Source organism: Aquarana catesbeiana, linkage group LG03 (assembly GCF_042186555.1).
Source record: "Aquarana catesbeiana isolate 2022-GZ linkage group LG03, ASM4218655v1, whole genome shotgun sequence".
Lineage (NCBI taxonomy): Eukaryota > Metazoa > Chordata > Amphibia > Anura > Ranidae > Aquarana > Aquarana catesbeiana.
Window position 1 is genome coordinate 338,947,776 of NC_133326.1, and position 20,086 is coordinate 338,967,861.

At 45.5% G+C, this 20,086-nt stretch overlaps 1 protein-coding gene across 1 annotated transcript in view; it reads left to right on the plus strand.

The window, feature by feature from the left end:
• FBXO38 (F-box protein 38) overlaps window positions 1–20,086 on the plus strand; it is a 125,209-nt gene that overhangs the window by 26,305 nt on the left and 78,818 nt on the right. Inside the window, exons 6-9 of the mRNA XM_073620553.1 lie at window positions 65–202; window positions 7,964–8,101; window positions 9,908–10,001; window positions 16,882–17,012. Coding sequence (XP_073476654.1) covers window positions 65–202; window positions 7,964–8,101; window positions 9,908–10,001; window positions 16,882–17,012 — 501 coding nt within the window. The remainder of the gene's footprint in view (window positions 1–64; window positions 203–7,963; window positions 8,102–9,907; window positions 10,002–16,881; window positions 17,013–20,086) is intronic.

Below are 20,086 nucleotides of genomic sequence, written 5' to 3' on the forward strand. Positions count from 1 at the left end.
AATTATAATGATTGTGTGTATTGCCTATTTATTAACCCATTGTCCCTTTTTATCTCATGAAAAGGAGTAAACGTGCCTGAAATTCCTTGTATCCCAATGCTGCGCCATTTATATTTGAAATGGGTGCGCTTAACCAAACCTCAGCCTTTTAAAGACTTCCTGTGCATCAGTCTGAGAACATTTGTAATGCGAAATTGTGCTGGTAAGGTTTTCATTTTATGTTTACATAGTTAGTTGTCATGTTTGGTGCTTTTATAGAGTACATGTTCAATGTTCACATTAGTTCTTCGTACAAATTCTATGCTTAAAGCCAAACTTCAGATAGCTAAAAAAGCACCAGTGAATGTAGTTAAATGTATTTTTAAATAGACCTCTAAATTGTTATATAACAAAAAGTGCAGCGCTAGAAATTATGCAAATATGTGCAAACTAAATATAAAGTGCAAATGTAAACCACAATAATGTACAATATTCATGTGTATAAAAACAGCGCAAAAGCAAAAATGACTGAATTACAAGCAGAAATTTAAATAAAGTGCAAATTAGACACGTGCAAAAAAGTTCATTGGTGATCAGAGTTCATAAGGAGAGATCCTCATAAAGCATGGATCCAGTAGGTGAAATTATGTGAAATATAAGATAACTTGACCACGTGAAACCTGTCACCACAGAAAGATGAGAGGCTTACCAGAAAGCCAGCGACCACCCTTATTCGGGGGAGGGGGTCATCATAAGGCGCTTGTTGGATCTAGAATCCAATGGGAAGATGACCTGATGTCCTGGTGTGTCCCTCTCCGACTAGGACCCTGTAGAGAGGTAACCTAATGTCCTGGTTCGTCCCTCACCAAAAATCCTCAGATACCAAGCAGTGTTTGGATCCGATATGACACCAAAACTGTATCCAGCTACTGCTCCAAAACTATGCAGTTTTGTTCTGCTGCACTTCTGTCCGGATGAACTCCCAAAGATCAAACTCCAGAGTTTTTATAACGTCACCTTTGTATTTGGCACATTTACTAGGGATATACTGTTTGATGCCCAGTCTGTGGAGATGGGAACTTCCCAACAGATCATATATTCATCAGCTGTCTCGCACAGGAGATTCTCGGAGCTCCAGCATCCAAAGATTTACATCCACGCTTTTTTAGCCATTGTAATGGGAAAAAACTAGCAAACAGGAGAGACAGATGGATCATGCTTGGTGGAAATCTAAATTGTTGTCCACCCCTTGTAAAATAGTACCCCGTAGAACGCAAACTGGGAGAGGTAGAACCGGCTCTGGTAGCTGTGCGCACATGTGCTGACCAGGAACATGCTGCCAGTGGGAGACAGCAGAGTTGGCATAGGATGGGGAGGGAGATGGCCTAGTTCTATAGGTTCATTGCATTTGAGAAATCTGAATTTACCAACATGGCTGTAAAGTCGGGCTAGGCTGTGTGACATCTCAGGACTGATAGTGAGAAATACATTGTAGGCAAGAGATTTAAGTTGCTCTTTATAGCTCATTTTGAGCTCCTTGACCCTGTGCTGCAGCCTGTGATTGCTTCCATGGAAATTTGTGAGACCTGACATATGCACCTGGGACCCTTGTTTCATTTTTATATATCCTTCTGTTCATAAGCATCTGGAACTCGTTCCTAGTGCTCTGTTGTATTGCCTGGACATCTTGGAAACTCCCCACATCAGATGTCTAGTGTAGGCTTTCTGTCCATTCAGATACTTTGGATCCAGTGGCTCAAGTACTGGTCTGCGGAGCTGGCGAATAAAAGAAATAAACCCTGCTCCAAGCAGTATTCCCCCCCGCCCCAGAGACAGGGTGCCCTTATTTCTTCACATAGAGGAAAAGCGTCTGCTGTCTCTCTCAAAAGCCTGGGTTTGAGACCTTCTCGACCTCTGGGCTAGGGATGTTGTCCCCAGAGGGTATAGGCTGAAGTTTTTGGCTTTCTCCTTCCTCCCTGATTCATGCCTTTTCAATGTGCATTCTTCTTAGCAGATGTTGGAGGACCTGCATGTTGCTCTTCAGCAATCGCTTACCTCACAGGTCATTGTTTCTGTGCCTGCAGGAAAGAGGTTTTGGGGTTTTTACTCCCAACTATTTATGGTCCTGAAAGCAAAGGGCAAATTTCCTCCTATCCTGGGCCTGAAGTCTGAAGTGCCTAACCAGAAATGAAATCGGTCAAGTTAGTTATTGCATCCCTGCAGAAGGGTGATCTACTGGCAGTGTACCTCAAGTGTGGCTATTTACACATTATCTTTTCCTTGCACTGGAGTCTCTCCCTCTCCCTCTCCCCCTCCCCCAGTTCTGGCTCTTATTTGCGCTCATGGTGTCCACACTGTGGGCTACCAGAACATCCTGCTATTGAAGGATCGTTCTGTCCAAGCTTTAAAAAGCCAGCATACAATGGACTTTGCAGATCCTACAGAACTTTGGGTGGATCCTCAACCCTCAAGTCTGCGCTGCTTCCAACTTACCGTCTGGAATACTTCTAACTAGTCCTGGACACATACCAGGCCTGAGTCTATCGCCCTTCTGAAGAAGATCAGGTTTATGCGCTCTCAAACATGGATACTCCAATCCAAACGTCACCCCTCATTGCATTTTTGCATGTGGGTACTGGACTAAATGGTAGCCTTTTTCGAGGCAGTGCTTTATGCCCAATTTCACTCCAGATTTCTGCAACTCTGCATCCTGTCTGCAAAAGACAAACTGACCCAGTCTCTGGACCATTCCATGTGTGTGTATGTGTGTATATATATATAACAGGGACATTTCTGTTGGGCTGTAGAGGAATCCTCGGAATGTTGGTGGTTTAGGGAACCTGGTCCCTGATGAAGGCCTTTGTGCAGGGAGTCAAAGATCTGGCTCCCTCCTAGATACTCTCTGGTGATGCTGTCCAATCTTAGTCTGCTACTCATGGCTGTTCAAAAGCCTCCCTTTTAACCTATCTGGGTGTCTGGGTGAACTCATGCTTAACTTTTTTTTTTCTTTTTTTTTTTTTTTGCTATACCTTCCACTAGGCACGTATCAAGGCTGGCTGCATTCTCCTGTAAGGAACCTTTCCTGATGTTAAAGGTGAATGAAAAGGATGTTCTGAGACCCAAGGCTTCTGGTCTGCCCATAGTGGTCTCCCATCATCGCTAGGTGAATTCAACAGGTCTTTTGTTAAAGCTCTTTCTCTACAGGAGAGGGATCCTCCCTTTTCCTGATAAGGCACACTCTACTAGGTCTGTGGAAGGTTTTGGGGCTTTTAGGCATTAAGCTTCTTTTGCTGATTTTGTAAGCCTGTCGCCTGTAATTTGCAATGCAAAGACCAAAGTTTCTCAAATCGCCTTTCGGGACAACCATGGAGAGAGCGTAGCTCCGCCTTCTTCACAGGAAACACATGCAGCCTTTAAATCCCTCCTCTTCCACCATGGCCTCGGTTATTGTGTTTCCTCCTCCATGGTGGAAGCATGTGCCTGGAACCAGGGAGCTGCGCTGTCTCCAAGGTGTTAGAGTGTTAGGCTTACCGTTCACTTTTTAGCTTTAATGACCATCCCAGCACACTCCCAGGGGCGGGCAGTGTTCCGGAGTCCATGGTCTCTCCATCCCAAGATTTTTGTGCCCGGATTCCGGAGACGTGGTATCTTAGTGCCCGTATTGCGTTTTTTGGCTCCGGTGGCCGGGCGGGGGTCGCTGCCGGTCAGCGGCGTGTCCCGCATTTCGGTTCCGGGTCCCGGCCGGCGGGTGACATCGTGTCTGTTGACACGGCTTTTTGTGGGCGCATGGCGCTCGTGGTTCCAAGCGCTTGGAACGCAGAAACCAGGGGGTGGGTCCATAGACCGGCGCTTCCACTTCTGGCCCTTGCTGATTATGCAGGGACCAGGAAAATTTAAAAACCTGTTGGTTTTTTTGTGTCATTGCTGCTTTTCTCTGCTAAGTTGGATGAGACACAGACAGCCATAGTGGATGCAAGCACCCCTAGCACTGGTCAAGCCCAGGTAAGAGGTACAGTGGTGCCTTTTTTCTGATCCGTATGGGCTTTTGTGGGTTGTTTGTTTCCTCCCTGAGGGGAGAGTGTAGCTGGAGGGTTAGAGGTTACTTCACTCGGACCCTGCAGCGTGGACTGGGTGTCTTACTGCTAACACTGCTCAGGGTTTTCTGTTTTCCCTTTGGCTTGGTGGTGGTTTAGCTGTACACTAGTGGTAATTGTTTTTAGGGACCCTAGGTTTAGTTTAAATGTTTTCTTAGGAAAAACTAAAAATGTAAATCCATCAAGTCCAAAGGAAATGTCCTTCTTGCAAGAACTCCCTTAGAGATTCATGGCAGAGGGCGATGTGCAGATCCTGTATTAAGGACCTGGTGGAGGAAGAAACGTCTCAGCAGTACAAGGACTTATTCTCTTCAGTACGGGAACTTACGAGCTCGCTGAGTTCTGTTAAGTCCATGTTGGTACAGAACCCAGCAGCTCAGGTTGAGCCCCAGCATCCACCACCTAGTCCAAGAGCATCCTCATCCAGGCCATTGGAGGCTGAGGACTCAGGTGATAAAGAGGGAAGTGCTCTTCTCTCACTCAGGGATTCAGATGAGGAGGAAGACTATAGCCGAGCCTCTCGGTACAAGTTATCTTTGGAGGAGGTGGATGATCTCTTAAGAGCAGTCTACGCTACCCTTGAAATTCAGGAGGAAAGGGTACAGCTGTCGATTCAGGAGAAAATGTACCAGGGTCAGGATGAAACTAAACACAGAGTGTTTCCCGTTCATAGGGTCCTATCAGAGTCAGTCAAGAGAGAATGGAAGGACCCAGAGAGAGGCCCGTTCTTCTCCAAGACCTTTAGGAGAAGGTTTCCCTTCGAAGATGAGGAGTCTGAGGTTTGGAATAAAACCACGGGTAGATGTCGCTTTCTTGCAGGTTTCCAGACGCACAGACCTTGCTTTTGAGGGCATAGGGGTGCTAAAGGATGCGATGGATAAGAAGGCAGCCTCCCTCCTTAAAGCTTGGGATTCTACGTCAGTCAGCCTCAAACCTGCTATGACTTCCACGGTTGTGGCAAGGAGCCTGGAATGCTGGGTGAAGAAGCTGAAAAGCCATGTTGAAGCGTGCTCACCGCGAAAAGATCTGTTAGTCTTTTTCTTTAATATTAAAAGCAGTTGGGTATATGACTAATGCATCTGCTGAGTCAGTCAAGTTGGCAGCAAGGTCATCAGCACTGGTGAACTCAGCCAGACATACGGTCTGGCTTGAACACCTGGTCTGGTGACACAGCTTCCAAGGTTAAGCTGTGTAGCTTGCCTTTTTTGGGTGATCTGCTTTTTGGTCCAGACCTTGAAACAGTCTTAGATAGGAGAGCTAAGAAACAGCCAATTTTAAAAGGAATTTTCGTGCTGTTCAACAGCCCCATAAAAATAAGGAGCAGGACCGTGCGAGCCGTTGGGGGTCCCAAAGGGGTAAGGGAAGAGGAGGAGTTCTTTTCAGATCCCCCAGACCAGCCCTCCAAAATTAAGTGACAATCTCACCCCAGTTGGGGGAAGAATGTCAGCTTTTCACCTACAGTGGAACAAGACCATCTCCAAGTCTGTTTGTGAAAAGCATTTTAATTCGGGGATATAGGCTGGAATTTTCAGAGCCACCCCCGAGCAGATTTTATGTTACGGCCCTATCAAGGGATCGGGGAAAAAGCTTCTACAATGATGAGCCTGCTGCAGGATCTGATTCAGCAAGAAGTGATTATCCAGGTTCCAAAAAGTCAGGAGGGCAGGGGCTTCTACTCTCATATATTCCTGGTGAAGAAGCCTTCGGGAAAGTATCGATTTGATTCTGAACTTAAAGATCTTGAACAAATCAATTCGGTACAAGCATTTCAGGATGGACACAATTTTTTCAATTGCGAAATTGACTCCAGATTGTTTATGGCATCCCTAAATCTAAGGGACGCTTATATTCATGTTCCGGTAAATCAGGCTTCTCAATGCTTTCTACGCCTGGCCCTGGATCTGGGGACCTCGGTCTGGCACCTCCAATTCAGAGCTCTGCCATTCGGACTTTCATCCTCCCCCCAGAATCTTCACAAAAATAATGGCGGAAGCTCTGGAACCTCTGAAGTTGAGAGGGATTTCAGTTGTACCCTATCGCGGACTCCAAAGAACAAGTCTTGTCAAATCTCCAGGTGTCCCAGGCTCACCTCAGGAATTTAGGGTGGCTCCTAAATCTGGAAAAGTCAAATCTGGAACCCTCACAGGAGATTAAGTTTCTGGGTTATACCCAGAAGCATCCTTACGGAATTTGGTTCTCAAAACCAATTTCTGGTGGCTATCGCCTCTGCAAGGAGCATCAGCGAGCTCCAGGCTCTGGCAGTGACAGAACCTTTCCTGAAAGTTTGTGCGGACAGAGTGGTCCTTCAAATGGACCCAGCGTTTCTTCCTAAGGTTTCTTCAACCTTTCACCGCTCACAAGAAATAATCCTGCCCACTTTCTCTTCAACTCCGACCAATCCAGGAGAAGAAGCTTTTCACACTCTGGACGTGAGGAGATGTTTGTTACACTTTCTTACAGTAACCAAGTAATTCAAAAGATCGAATGCTCGCTTTGTTATTTTCTCAGGCTCACGCAAGGGAGAAAAAGCTTCCAAAAGTACGCTGGGCAGATGGCTTAGGTTGGAAATCACAGAGGCCTCCAAAGCCAAAGGAGAAATACCCCCTTCAAGTATTGCTGCTCATTCCACAAGATCTACGGCAGTTTCCTGGGCTGAAAGGGCCGGTGCTACACCTGAACAAATTTGCAAGGCTGCTACTTGGTCTAACTATTCGACATTTCTCCGACACTATCGGTTGGATTTGCTGTCCGCCGCAGATCAAGCCTTCGGCAGGAAGGTACTGCAGGCAGTGGTCCCACCCTAGGGTAGGTTTCTTGGTTATCCTCTCCAAGGTTGTCCTGAAAGGCGATTTGAGAAAGGCATAGTTAGACTTACCGGTGACGGTATTTCTAAGAGCCTTTCAGGACAAGTTACTTCCCTCCCTTTGTTTATCTTAGAAGTGGTTTTACGTATCTACCATGGTTTTTTAGTAGTTTTCTGTGCTTTGCTGAGACTGACAAGTATTAGGCTTGCTCAGTGTGTTATAATTTTGGTTTGTGGTACACGGCTATGACTTTGCTTTGATGTTTTTGTGGAACGCTGTTCAGCACAATTAAATAGACCCGTAATTGACACCAATAAACACCCCACTGTTTGTCACTTCATCACTGAACTGGTATCTGTGACTGAGTGTGCTCACCCCAGGGAGCATGGTACCTGCTACCTATCCCCAGCTCACATTCTTTAAGGTGCCACAAGCAGCTGTCCAGTTAGGGTCATATGCCCTTTTTTGCTTTTTGTGGGCCTATTGCAGTTTGTTTGCTCTGTCTCCCCCCCCCCCCCCCCCCCAAAAAAAAAAAAAAAAACACACACACTTCCTCCTTTTTTGTTTTTTACTTTTTCTTTTGTTTTTTTTATGGTGTGTGTGTGTGTGTGTGTGTGTGTGTGGACTTGACAGTTGTCTAAGTCTGTCTGTTTCTTGTATTGCATTTCTTAGATTACAGTACAGGGCTCAGAGCCCTTTTACTTTTGCCTCTGTAAAGCCTTTGTTTACAAAAAAAAGAAAAATTGAGGATAAGTGTTAATGGGAGGGGTTATCTTGGGATGCTGAAAGTTCTGTTTGCCACTGTCCAAGCAGCTGAAGGTAGCACCATATAACCCAGCCATCTAAGACTATGCCTGTGTCCTATACTGTAATCCAAGAAATTGATTCTACAGCCAAGTCAAAAATAACTTTTGAATTTTATTTTTGTGATTTTGAGTTAGGCTTTAACGAATCCTGAGTAAGCTTATTACAAGCACTACATATAAACTAGGTTGCTTTGACTCTTATACAGTGTGTTTAGTAATACAGAGAAGAATTTTGAATTATTCCTTATTAAGTTATTTATGTATTCACCTTGTTTTTAAGGACCCACAAACTCTTTAAAGTATGTGCCACTGGTGACTGGTTTGGCTTCTGCTCGCAACTTGGAACATTTGGAGTTGGTTAGAGTTCCATTTCTTGGAGGACTTATCCAACATGTGGTGGAGGACAGCTGGCGGTCTGGTATGTTAATATTTCATTAGAAGTTGAGTAAAAAAATGTTTACAGCTTCTGGTTTAAAGTAAGTATATCAGCAGGCTGTATTAAAAAAAATGTATGTGGGATACTGCCATAGTGCTACCTTCTTACAAGTAACATTCTATGGCCAGTATTTACTGTATGCTCTTTGCATCTCATGCAAGTATCTTCACTAGAGCCCAAAACTTTGTGGTGTGTGTGTTGTGTGTTTTTTTTTTTTTTTTTGTAGTATTGTCTGTGCCCCGTGTCGGGGTTTTATTGCTTTCTGTGCCCCCGTTGGGGAGATTCACCCTCTGTCATGTTTACTGTTCTCATTGAAAGTGACCATAAAAGAAATCCCAAATTTTGGGTTGACACCAGAGAGCAATAATAGAGGGGAAATCTTCTAATACTAGTACTACTAGATAATACTAGTTCTGGTAACTTTGTGGGATCCCCTCACTTTGAAGGGATTTCCTCTCTCTCTTTCTGTTTTGCCTATGGGGCAGAAAGTGAAGGAAAATCTCCCCAATGGGACACGCATGGCAAAAAAACAAAACTTACGGGTTATAATCCACTCTTACTTTATCCAAAATGGGTGGGGGGCGGTGGGCAAGGAGTTTGCCTTTATCTCTACTCTTAAAATCTCAATCGCATGGGTGCATTGTGCCATACAGCAGGAAAAGGGTGTTTTATGCTGCCAGGTGTTTGTGTTAGCTTCCTGTAAATTAATGACATGTTGTGGCTGTATGTACAGTGCCTTGAAATTTTCCACATTTTGTCATGTTACAACCAAAAACGTAATTGTATTTTATGTGATAGACCAACACAAAGTGCCACATAATTGTAAAGTGGAAAGAAAATGATAAATGGTTTTCAATTTTTTTTTTTTTTTTTTTTTTTCTTTTACAAATATGTGAAAAGTGTGGCGTGCATTTGTATTTAGCCCCCCTGAGTCAATATATTGTAGAACCACCTTTCACTGCAATTACAGCTGCAAGTCTCTTTGGGGATGTCTCTACCAGCTTTGCACATCTAGAGTGACATTTTTGCCCATTCTTCTTTGCAAAATAGCGCAAGCTCTGTCCGATTGGATGGTCTGTGAACAGTAATTTTCAAGTCTTGCCACAAATTCTCAATAGGATTTAGGTCTGAACTTTGACTGGGCCATTCTAAAACATGAATATGCTTTGCTCTAAAGCATTCCATTGCAGCTCTGGCTGTATGTTTGGGGTCATTGTCCTGCTGGAAGGTGAACCTCCAACCCAGAGTGCATACGCCTGTGACATCACTGGCTGCTGCTTACTAGAATATTTCCTAAACTGTGCACGTGTAGGATATATTCATTTAACCTGCAGGTTAGCTTTATTATTAAAAAAACAAAAAAAAAACAAAAAAAAAAAACACCTGCAAATTGGTTTCCTTGACCTATCGATAACGGGTAGGAAATTTGCCGATAATTTGATAAAGGGATGGCTTCCTGCAGAGTGGCAAATTTTAGCTGTAATTCACTTTTCGAGAAATTTTTGACAGCAGCCTAAAGACAATCCAAGATAAGGTAGGGATGGCGCATTTTATTTCCTAATTTTATGTTAAGTCTTAGTGTTTTTTTGTTTTTTGTTTGTTTTTTGTTTTTTTTGTTTTTGTTTTTTTATTCAATTTTTTTTTTTTTTTGTCTGGAAGGCAGAATTTAGTGATTGACTAAATTCACTGCTGTGACCTCCAGAGATATTTAGTAATGGGTTCTGATAGAATTTAAATATAATTGCACCTCATAGCTAGCTGTTTTTACTGTGTGCTGGTCTTTTTCAGGAGGGTTTCGGAATTTACATACAATTGTTTTGGGAGCTTGTAAGAATGCACTTGAAGTGGACCTTGGCTACCTCATAATAACAGCTGCTAGAAGGTAGGTATATTGTGCATAGTACTTTTACAATCACCATTTTCTCTACTCACATTTTCAGAGTTCATCTAGTTGAAACTTTGTCCAGGTGCAAATCACTCCACGATTGATGGGGTTTGCTGTGAGTATTGATGAATACAGTGGTAGGAATTCATAAAAAGTGTCTGAGACAAGTTCAGTATCAACTGCTGCTGTTGTCCATAGCTAACAATTTGCTTTTATTCAGTTTTCCCACACAGCTTAGAAAATCATTATCTTGCTCAGTATTTTTATTCAAAAACATACAGGGTGCTTCAGGCAAGAATACCTGAAAACCTACTGATTTACATCTCTGAATGCTGAAATGTTCAATAACTGATGATATAGTACAAAAGAGAGAGAGGCTCGTCAGCCTTGTAAATATCTGTATAAAAAGCAACAGACAAGTACCGGTACATTGAAAATTGGTAACAGACCATATCGGTAGTGCTATCACAGGGGTCTTGGGTACCTGGTAGAAAAATCATGCCTGCCGGTATGTCCTTTTTAGTCCTCTTGTACACAGGCATTTGTGTTTACAGGTATTAGCATGTACAGTATATGTTCAGGAAGGCAGATTTTCTCAAGTCGTCTTCCAGGACGGCACCCTGAGAGATGACTGGTCCACCTGACAGGAAACACAATCAATCGAGGTTAAAGGCCCCCGCCCCTCCCGATGCTCCTCAGTTTTTGATTGTGTTTCCCCACAGCGAAACCGTTTGTTATTTTTCTGTTGACCTAAAAGCCTGGGGCTGGTGGTCTCCCCCTGGGAGCCGGACCAAATGCCTGGGAAGCCTCTGGGTCCGGCCGGATGGTTCTCATCCTTCCTGGGGGGTTTCCCAATCCGTGTCTCGGGGGAGGGCAGCAGAACCGTGCTTCTTTCCATGGAAGAGCCCCCCCGAGTGCTGAAGAACCCTGGGTGCGGTGGTGTACCCAGAACTTCAGGGGCCAAATTTCCTGTTGCCCTTCCTTACCTGTGCAGTGGCCGCGCAGTTGCAGGAGTTGGTGGTTTTCCTTCTACTGGCTACAAGACCACAGGAGGTGAGTCTGGGACCCGTTCTGGGGTCTGGCCAGGGCTGCCGTTCGTCCGCCAACTGTTCACGGGAGGTCGCGCGGCAAGAAGCTCCACATGGAGAGCTTTTCTTCCAGGGACCTTGCTGAGTGTAGCTCAGCACCATTTTCCTGAAGATCAGGAAATGACATCACTTCCTCCTCTAAGAGGAGGGAGTGGGAAGGGCTGCAGCAGGAAGTGACCTCAGGTCCAGTATCACTTCCTGTCTTCGGCAAGATGGTGGTGGCAAGTTGCAGCCAGCATACAGAGGATATAAAAAGCCACAGGGAACAGGCGCCCATGTCTCCTCTGCGTTCCTGTATGCAGCACCTCCAGGGAGAGATTGGAAGTAGCATGGAACATGAGAAGGAGAGACCTGCAGGGTCTGCGGCCATGGAAGAGACCACAGGGGGTGAGTCTGACCGGCCTTCGGAGGTTTAGAGGGGGAGGGTACCCCAACTCTTCTCCTCTGACTCTCACAGTGTATGCCTGTGTGTTTTTTTCAGGGGACGACGCTATTGCCCGTGAGGTTGCCAGCCGTCCTGTGAAATCCTCCACCCGCTCCAAACGATGTGGGAACTGTAATGACAGGCTACCCCCAGAACATCCAAAGCCCTTCTGTTTTAAATGCATACAGAAGTTGACAGGGAAGGAGACATCTCAGATAATGAAGGAATTCCTTACTGTGCAAACTGAGATGCTGTCCACCTTAAAGTCTTTTCAGGCCACCCTTAAGCCTAGGGATTCAGAGGCTCACTCTAGTAAGGATGCCTCTTCCCAGGAGAGCTCCACCTCCTCTAGGAGGTATCGGGCAGAGGTACTGAAGTATCCACTCCCCCACGATTCAGAGGAAGAGTGTGATTTAGAAGTTCCTAATCAGGAGTTTTCTGATGAAGGGGTGGTGGACAGCCAAGAGGAGGATGGGAGGGAGGAATCCAGGTCTAGCAGACATATATTTTCTGCCGACGACATGGAAGATCTTCTGAAAGCTATTTATGCCTCAGAAGGGATTCAGGAGCCTGCTGCACAGGTGTCCGCTCAGGATAGGATGTATAGAGGCTTGATTAAACCTCAGGCCAGGGTCCTTCCGGTACATTCCGCCCTTAAAGAAGTCATCTTAGGGGAATGGAAAGAACCAGAAAGAAGGCTTCTGAAATATAAAACCTGGAAGCGCAGATGCCCCTTCTCTGAGGAGAATGAGGAAAAGTTTTTCAAAACTCCTAGACTAGACGCCTCCTTAGCACAGGTCTCTAAGCAGTCGGATCTTTCCTTTTGAAGATACCGGTAACTTAAAGGATCAAATGGATCGCAGGGCTGAAACCATTTTACGCAGAGCCTGGGAAGCTAACGCTGCGGCTATGAGCCCCGCATTGGCCTCAGCTTGCATTGCAAGGAATGCCGACACGTGGGTCTGTAAATTAATGGACCACGTATCCCGAACCTCAAAATCCAAGGAGGTCCTGGATTCTCTGGAGGTCATAGGAAATGCTGTCGCATATTTAGCAGATGCTGCGGTTGAGACAGTGCGTACAACCGCTAAGACAGGTGCCTTACTAAACTCAGCCAGGCGAGCCCTCTGGGTTAAAACCTGGGATGGGGATAGCTCATCCAAGACCCATCTATGTGGTCTCCCTTTTGAAGGGACGCTCCTTTTTGGTGCTGGCCTAGATCAGGCTCTAGCCAGATCTACCGAGAGGGGGAAAAAATTTCCTACCAAACCTAGGAGAGAGAGGAAGCGTTTTTCTCGTGGCCCCCAGGCAAGGAATCGCTTCTCAGAGAAAAAGGTCTCCCCTAATAGACGTTGGGGCGCAGGAAAAGACAAACAAAAAACTGGCGTTCTCTTTTCCAGCCAGAAGTCAGTTGACAAGACCCCCAAATGACTTTCCGGTAGGGGGCAGACTTTCCCACTTTGCCTCTCAGTGGGAAAGGATCACCCAAAGCCCCTATGTACTTCGGATCATAAGAGAGGGTTACAGATTGGAGTTTCTCTCCCCTCCACCCCCCAAGTTTCTCTTGACCTACCTTCCCAGGGATCCCTGCAAGGTGGTAGGAATCCTTCAGAATATAAGAGAGCTGGCCAGTCAGGAGGTTATAATACCTGTTCCATTGGACCAGCAGGGTCAGGGGTTTTATTCCCACATTTTCGTGATACCAAAACCCTCAGGAAGGTATCGTCTTATTATAAATCTAAGGAACCTCAATGTTTTTCTTCGTTACAAGAAGTTCCGCATGGAGAGTGTCTATTCCCTCAGGAGACATCTCCTCAAGGAAGTGTTTATGGTAACCTTGGATTTAAAAGACGCCTACCTTCATGTCCCCATTTTTCAGGGCCATCAAAGCTTCCTGAGATTTGCGATCGCCTCTCCAGAGGGAGTGCAACACTGGCAGTTCACAGCCCTCCCCTTTGGACTGGCATCCAGTCCGAGAGTCTTCACAAAGGTCATGGCCGAGGTGGTGGCTTTTTTGCACCTCCAGGGAGTGGCATTGTTTCCCTACCTGGACGACATTTTGATTTACAGTCTAAGTCGGGATCAACTACTTCTGGATCTATCCAGAGTAATGCAGACCTTAGAAGACCTGGGATGGATTGTCAGCAGGGAAAAGTCCTCACTGACTCCTGCTCAGACAAAGTTGTATCTAGGGTTCCTGGTGGACTCCTCAGAACAAAAGTTAATTCTACCTCAGGGCAAGGTAGAGGGCCTCATATCAGCGGTCAGGTCGCTGTTACAGGCAAGCACCATCTCCTACAGAGGTATCATGAGAGTTCTGGGTCTAATGACGTCAGCTATCCCAGCAGTTCCTTGGGCACAGCTACACTCCAGGCCCCTCCAGCACTTCCTTCTATCCTCTTGGGACAGAAGAAGAGACTCTCTGGACATAGAGATAGCCATTCCGGTAGAAGTAAAGATCTCCCTTCACTGGTGGCTCCTTCCTCAGAGGCTTCAAGAGGGCCTCCTTTGGAGCCAACTTCAGCCTCTCAGGTTAACTACAGACGCAAGTTCCTGGGGGTGGGGAGCCCACCTAGAGGAACTAATAGCTCAGGGGTCCTGGAAGTCAGAACAGAGAAGGGTCTCCTCCAACTTTCGAGAGCTGTTGGCCATAGGAGAAGCACTAAAGGCTTTCGAGGGAAGGATCAGGGGCCAGGAGCTGCAGGTCTTGTCAGACAATGCCACGGCAGTGGCGTTCCTGAATCATCAGGGGGGTACCAGATCTACAGCACTCCTATCCCTATCTGCAGAGATCCTGTCCTGGGCGGAAAGTCGGGTTCCTTCCATCTCCGCAGTTCACATAAAGGGGACATTAAATGTAGAGGCAGACTACCTCAGTCGGCAGCCGATTCTGCAGGGGGAATGGGAGCTGAATCCAGAGGTCTTTTCCCTGGTAAGTCGGCAATTCGGCGTTCCAGAGATAGATCTCTTTGCCCGCAGGAAGAGCAGAAGGGTAAAGAGATTCTTTTCCCTTGCTCGAGAGAGAGGCTCAGAGGGGATAGACGCGTTGGCACAGGTCTGGGACTTCCGACTGGCCTATGCCTTTCCCCCTCTGGGACTAATTCCGAGGGTCCTTCAAAAACTGTTCCTCTCGGAAAGCAATTTGATTCTAATAGCCCCTTGGTGGCCCAAGAGAGTCTGGTTTCCAACCCTGCAGAGTTGGTCCATAGCCCCACCGCTTCACCTCCCGGTCCGGGGCGATCTTCTCCTTCAGGGTCCTGTCCGCCACCCAGACCCCAGCTTCTTCAAGCTGACGGCCTGGCTCTTGAAAGGCAGAATCTGCGGGAGAAGGGGCTGTCGGACAGAGTAGTGGATACACTGCTCCTTAGTAGGAAGCCAGTCACAAGGCGTATTTACGCCAAGACCTGGGCGATTTTCTCTCGCTGGTGCCAGGAGAGAGGGACTTCTCAAAGAGAGATCCCTGCTATCTTAGAATTTCTCCAGGATGGAGCAGATCTAGGTTTGGCAACCAAGACCCTTAGGGCGCAGGTTTCAGCCCTGTCCTGTTTCCTTGAGAAACGTTTGGCATTACACCCCCTGATCAAGAGATTTCTCTTGGTCAGGGAGAGGTTGTCCCCTGTTCAAATGTCCAGGTGTCCTCCTTGGGACCTTACACTAGTACTGGAGGGGTTAACAAAGGCCCCATTTGAACCGATAGATCAGATCCCCCTTAGGATCCTGACCTTTAAATTAGCCTTTTTACTAGCAATCACCTCAGCTAGGAGAGTAGGTGACATTCAGGCTTTTTCTATTAAAGAGCCATTTTTTTCTTTATTCGAGGACAGGGTTATACTTAGGCAGGACCCCCTGTACCTCCCTAAGGTAGCATCAAAGTTCCATAGGACTCAAGAAGTGGTGCTGCCTTCCTTTTGTAGCAACCCCAAAAGTGAAGGGGAAGTTTCTTTTCATTGTCTGGACGTCAGACGCTGTCTATTATCCTACCTGGAAAGGGTTAAGGAATTCAGAAGGTCCAGCCATCTTTTAGTTAATTTTTCTGGCCAAAAGAAGGGCCAACAGGCATCCAAGGCTTCTATAGCTAGATGGATTAAACATACTATTTCGTTAGCCTATGAGCAGTCAGGTAAAGCAGCTCCTAGAAATCTTAGAGCGCATTCCACGCGATCTCTGGCAACCTCCTGGGCGGAAAGAGCCGGAGCTTCGGTGGAGCAGATATGTAGAGCCGCTACATGGTCAAGCCAGAACACGTTCCTGAGGCATTATAGAGTGGAATTACTATCTCCTCAGGACCTGGCATTTGGCAGGAAAGTCCTGCAAGCGGTGGTCCCGCCCTAAAGGTAGGCCTGAGCTACTTGCTCTTCTCTCAGGGTGCCGTCCTGGAAGACGACTTGAGAAAAGAACCAGTTACACTTACCGGTAACGGTGTTTCTGGGAAGTCTTCCAGGACGGCAGGCCTACTTCCCACCCGTTCTATTTAGGAAACATGTAATGTTTAGAGTGTGGTGGTGGTTATGTTTTTCACTCTCGTGCACTGGTGTGGGTCAATACTTTGTCACAACTGAGGAGCATCGGGAGGGGCGGGGGCCTTTAACCTCTTGATTGATTGTGTTTCCTGTCAGGTGGACCAGTCATCTCTCAGGGTGCCGTCCTGGAAGACTTCCCAGAAACACAGTTACCGGTAAGTGTAACTGGTTCTTTTTTTTATTTTTTTTTTACTCAAGAATATGCTTGTTTATGCACTTGTGTGTACAGGCACACTGTAAACCATAGGATGCTTTTTAGATCAGTAAAAAAAACAAAACGCTGTATGCTTGTCAAACATACAGTATATACCCTGGTTGGTTTTAATAGAAGTATAATATAATCTCTGTTTTTAGGATGGCCATACACCATGCAAATTTCTTTCCTGCAACCACGGGTTGCAGCAAATTAATTTACATGATTCCCCCATCAACACAGACAGTGCTGACAGGGGAATCCCTCCTACCGAGCAATTGTCTGCTCCCGGTGGTAGCATGGGCGGGGGAAGCCGGCCCCACCGGCAGAAGACAGATAATCTGAAGCAAATCCGGCAGACTGGTTGTCCCCAAGTTGATCGATCAACTTGGTACATTCAGCCTGCCCATTAACGGTTCGCATCTCAGGCGGTTCAGCAGGATCAGATCAGATTCAAACTGTGTATGGCCAGCCTAACACAGCTTTTCACTGTGGGTGATACGCCTTCATTTCATGCACCATAATGACCAAGGTCATTCAAGCATAAGAGACTTGCACAAGGCACATATCTGAAATGCATTCCTTGTGCTGTAATGCTCCCAAATTTCCAGTTAATGTATTGTATGCTAATTCTGTATTTGCTTACATGAAGGTTACACGAAGTACGCATTCAGCCCTCTCTGACCAAAGACGGAGTGTTTTCTGCACTGAAGATGGCAGAGCTCGAGTTCCCACAATTTGAAACTTTACATCTGGGATACGTTGATGAGTTTTTGCTACAATGTAAGGAAACTGTGTAATAGGCAAGACTAACTTTTTCAAATGGCTGGTCTTTTAAAATATTAGAGCATTTTTATAGAGTTCTGAGTAAATGTAATTGCAAGTGTGATTTCCTAAGTAACCTGGGAATGCCAGTATCTGATAGAACCAGCATATGCCGCTGTTGATGAATCTCCTGATACCTGTAAAGCCTGAAAGATTTCAGGAAGAAATCTTTGCAACTTATTTTTTAAAAAGAAGTATACTTTCATATAGTTGTGTGTTGTGTTTTTTTTTTTTTTTTTTGCCTCCTAACACCTCAAGTCTTGTTCCCACCTTTTCCTGTGCAGTGTAAACTCTTCTGTCTGCTCCCACTTTATTTTCCTACATGCAGAAAAGCTTCATTTATTCCTATAAAGAGGCCATCTATTGTTGGAACGCATAATAGACAGCCTCTTAATAGAAATGAAATGGGATTTTTCCACACAGGCATGGGAGAGGCGACGGATCAAATGGGGAGTGCAAAGATTTTAATAAAGTTTCAGTTTCTAACAAACACCTGTGGTGTGTTTACATCCAGAAGTCTTGCAGGTTGCCATGATTCTTCTTAAATAGCAATTAGCTAAAATTTCAGTGCTTCTGTTGTGAAGATTCATTTTTCCACAATGCCTGCAGCTACAGAGAATGAGTATTTTTTTAAAGTGCTTTTACTGTTTGTGCTGAATATTTTAACACTATAGTGTGGGCACATTTTCACTTTTTAAAGAACAGACTTAAACATATATGGTTCTCCTTTCAGAGGTAACTTGAACTAAAAGAAGTATATAGACTACCATTACTGACCTGTTCTGAAAATCTTGTTTCCTGGATGTCTTTCAAGCCAAACGTAGTCGCTCACGGGGAGCAAATATGCATATCGGTAGTTGTCTGTGAAAGTTCTAATTTATCCAACTTGTGGCATAGCTAGTAGTAGTTTGTCACATGCAACCAAACTTGCTTTGTAATGTTGAGGACCTTTTTACTACTCATTCAAATTGCTTCTTCAGTCTATATTGATTGATTGCCAGAAATATACTCCAACATTATTAGCCCCACAAGGCTAATCACTGGAATTAGTCAAGGCAGATGTTAATTGTCAATTCATTTAAATTATCCCCCCCCTTCATCTTAGTGATTATATACAGAAAATCTTCAATTCAACTTTTGTGTCAGCTATAGATTCAAATCCCAGGATACTTCAGTAAAATAAAAGAACAATTTGATGGATTGTAAATCAATGCTGACACAATCATTAATAATAAAAAAAAGTTACCCATTTTATTCACATTTAAATCCATTTTCTATCACCCCAAAATCTTTAAAACTAAGCAGAGTCCTGCAAGCTGTATAACTGCTATCAGTATTATCAAGAAATATACAAACGACAATCTTCCTATTCACAATTGATAAAATATGTAACCTTATTTTTTTAATCAACGTTTCTGCAGTATATTGAAATCGGTCAGATGTTTTTTCTTTTGATCAATTGTCCAATGACAGCTGAGGTTGAGGGGGAGTTTGTGAAATCAGCCTACATGCTTACTCCAATCACTATGGTGCCATTAAGTCTTGGACAGGTGCTAATCATTCAACTTAGATGGCTGAAGGTATGAACTGCCACATCTAGTTTCAACAGCTCCACCGCGTGACTCTTGTTTACGTTTTGTGTCCGATGGTATGCAATATTATTAATGTTTAACAATCTTGACATGTCTTTTTACTCTTTCACGCCATGCATTTCTTTATACTACATCCCAGGACACAGGGCATCTTCATCTCCGTTATGATAGGGTTCTGCTGCAACCTTCCAGTGATTGGACACTGGCAAAAAAAGGCACTTAATCCCCCTCCCAGGCATAACCCCTCCCTATCAGGCAATGTGAGGGTTTCTTCGTTCCATCTTAACCAGAACATTGTGTTGCCATCTTTCTGCTCTAAGCTTCACAAACAGGAGGACAAGGCTTTCCATGCCTTAGATGTGATTTATGCTGTCAGGTGTTACGACTGCTGCATTTCAGCTGTTTAATGTTTCAGCTTTGTGCTTCCTGAAGGCCCAAGGAGGAGTCCAGCAGCTTTAAAATGTATAATTTCTCGATGGATCTGTCAGCTTATTTTTCAAGCTTTATGGTCTGAAGGGGCTTCACTTTTGGTTTGTGAGTTTTGCAGGCTGGTATGTGCAGTTCTAACCTGTTCTGCTTTAGTTCTTTGGATTGTTGACTTATTGCCGTGTTACCCTCCCTCTCATTTTTAGTGCTTTGGGATATCACTATCGTAATGGAGATGGAGATGGAGATACCCTGTGTCCTGGAATGTTCGATAAAGAAAATGGGATTTTCTCTTAGTCATCTTCCAGGACGGCACACCTGAGAGATGAGAGGCTCCTCCCTACAGGAAACACAATCAATCGACAGCTGTTTTAAGTCCCCACCCTTCCCCTTGATCCTCAGTTTTTGATTGTGTTTCTCCCTAAGCACAGCGAAACAGTTTGTTTTTTTTTTTTCCAAATGACCCGAAGCCTGGGGCTGGTGGTCCCCCCCTGGGAGCCGGACCAAATGCCTGGGAAGGCCTACGGCCACATCACCCTGAAAGTGAAAGAGGGCGCCGCCTGCCCGATCTCGTATGATCTCGGAGGCTAAGCAGGGTGGGCCTGGTTAGTACCTGATGGGCCACTGGGTCTGGCCGGATATATTTATCCTTCCTGGGGGGTTCCCCTATCCATTCCTCAGGGGGGGCAGCAGAAACTGGAAGAGCCCCCCTGAGAGCTGAAGGCCCCTGGGTACAGTGGTGTCCCCAGAACTTCAGGGGCCTTTTTCCTGTCTCCACCCCTTACCTGTCCGGGCGTCCGTTCAGACAGGGGTGCTGGCTGTCAGTTCTTTCCAGGGCCCCCGACTCCTGGGCCCCTGGTAGCTCGCGTGGGCTGCTGGGGAAGGCGCCACCTGAACGACCCACGTTCTTACCCAGGAGGGAAGGCTGAGAGTCAGCAGGAGCAGGCGCCCACATCCTCCTTTCGGGGAGGCACCAGTTCACTACAGTGGATGTCTGCCTAAACCACCTCAGAA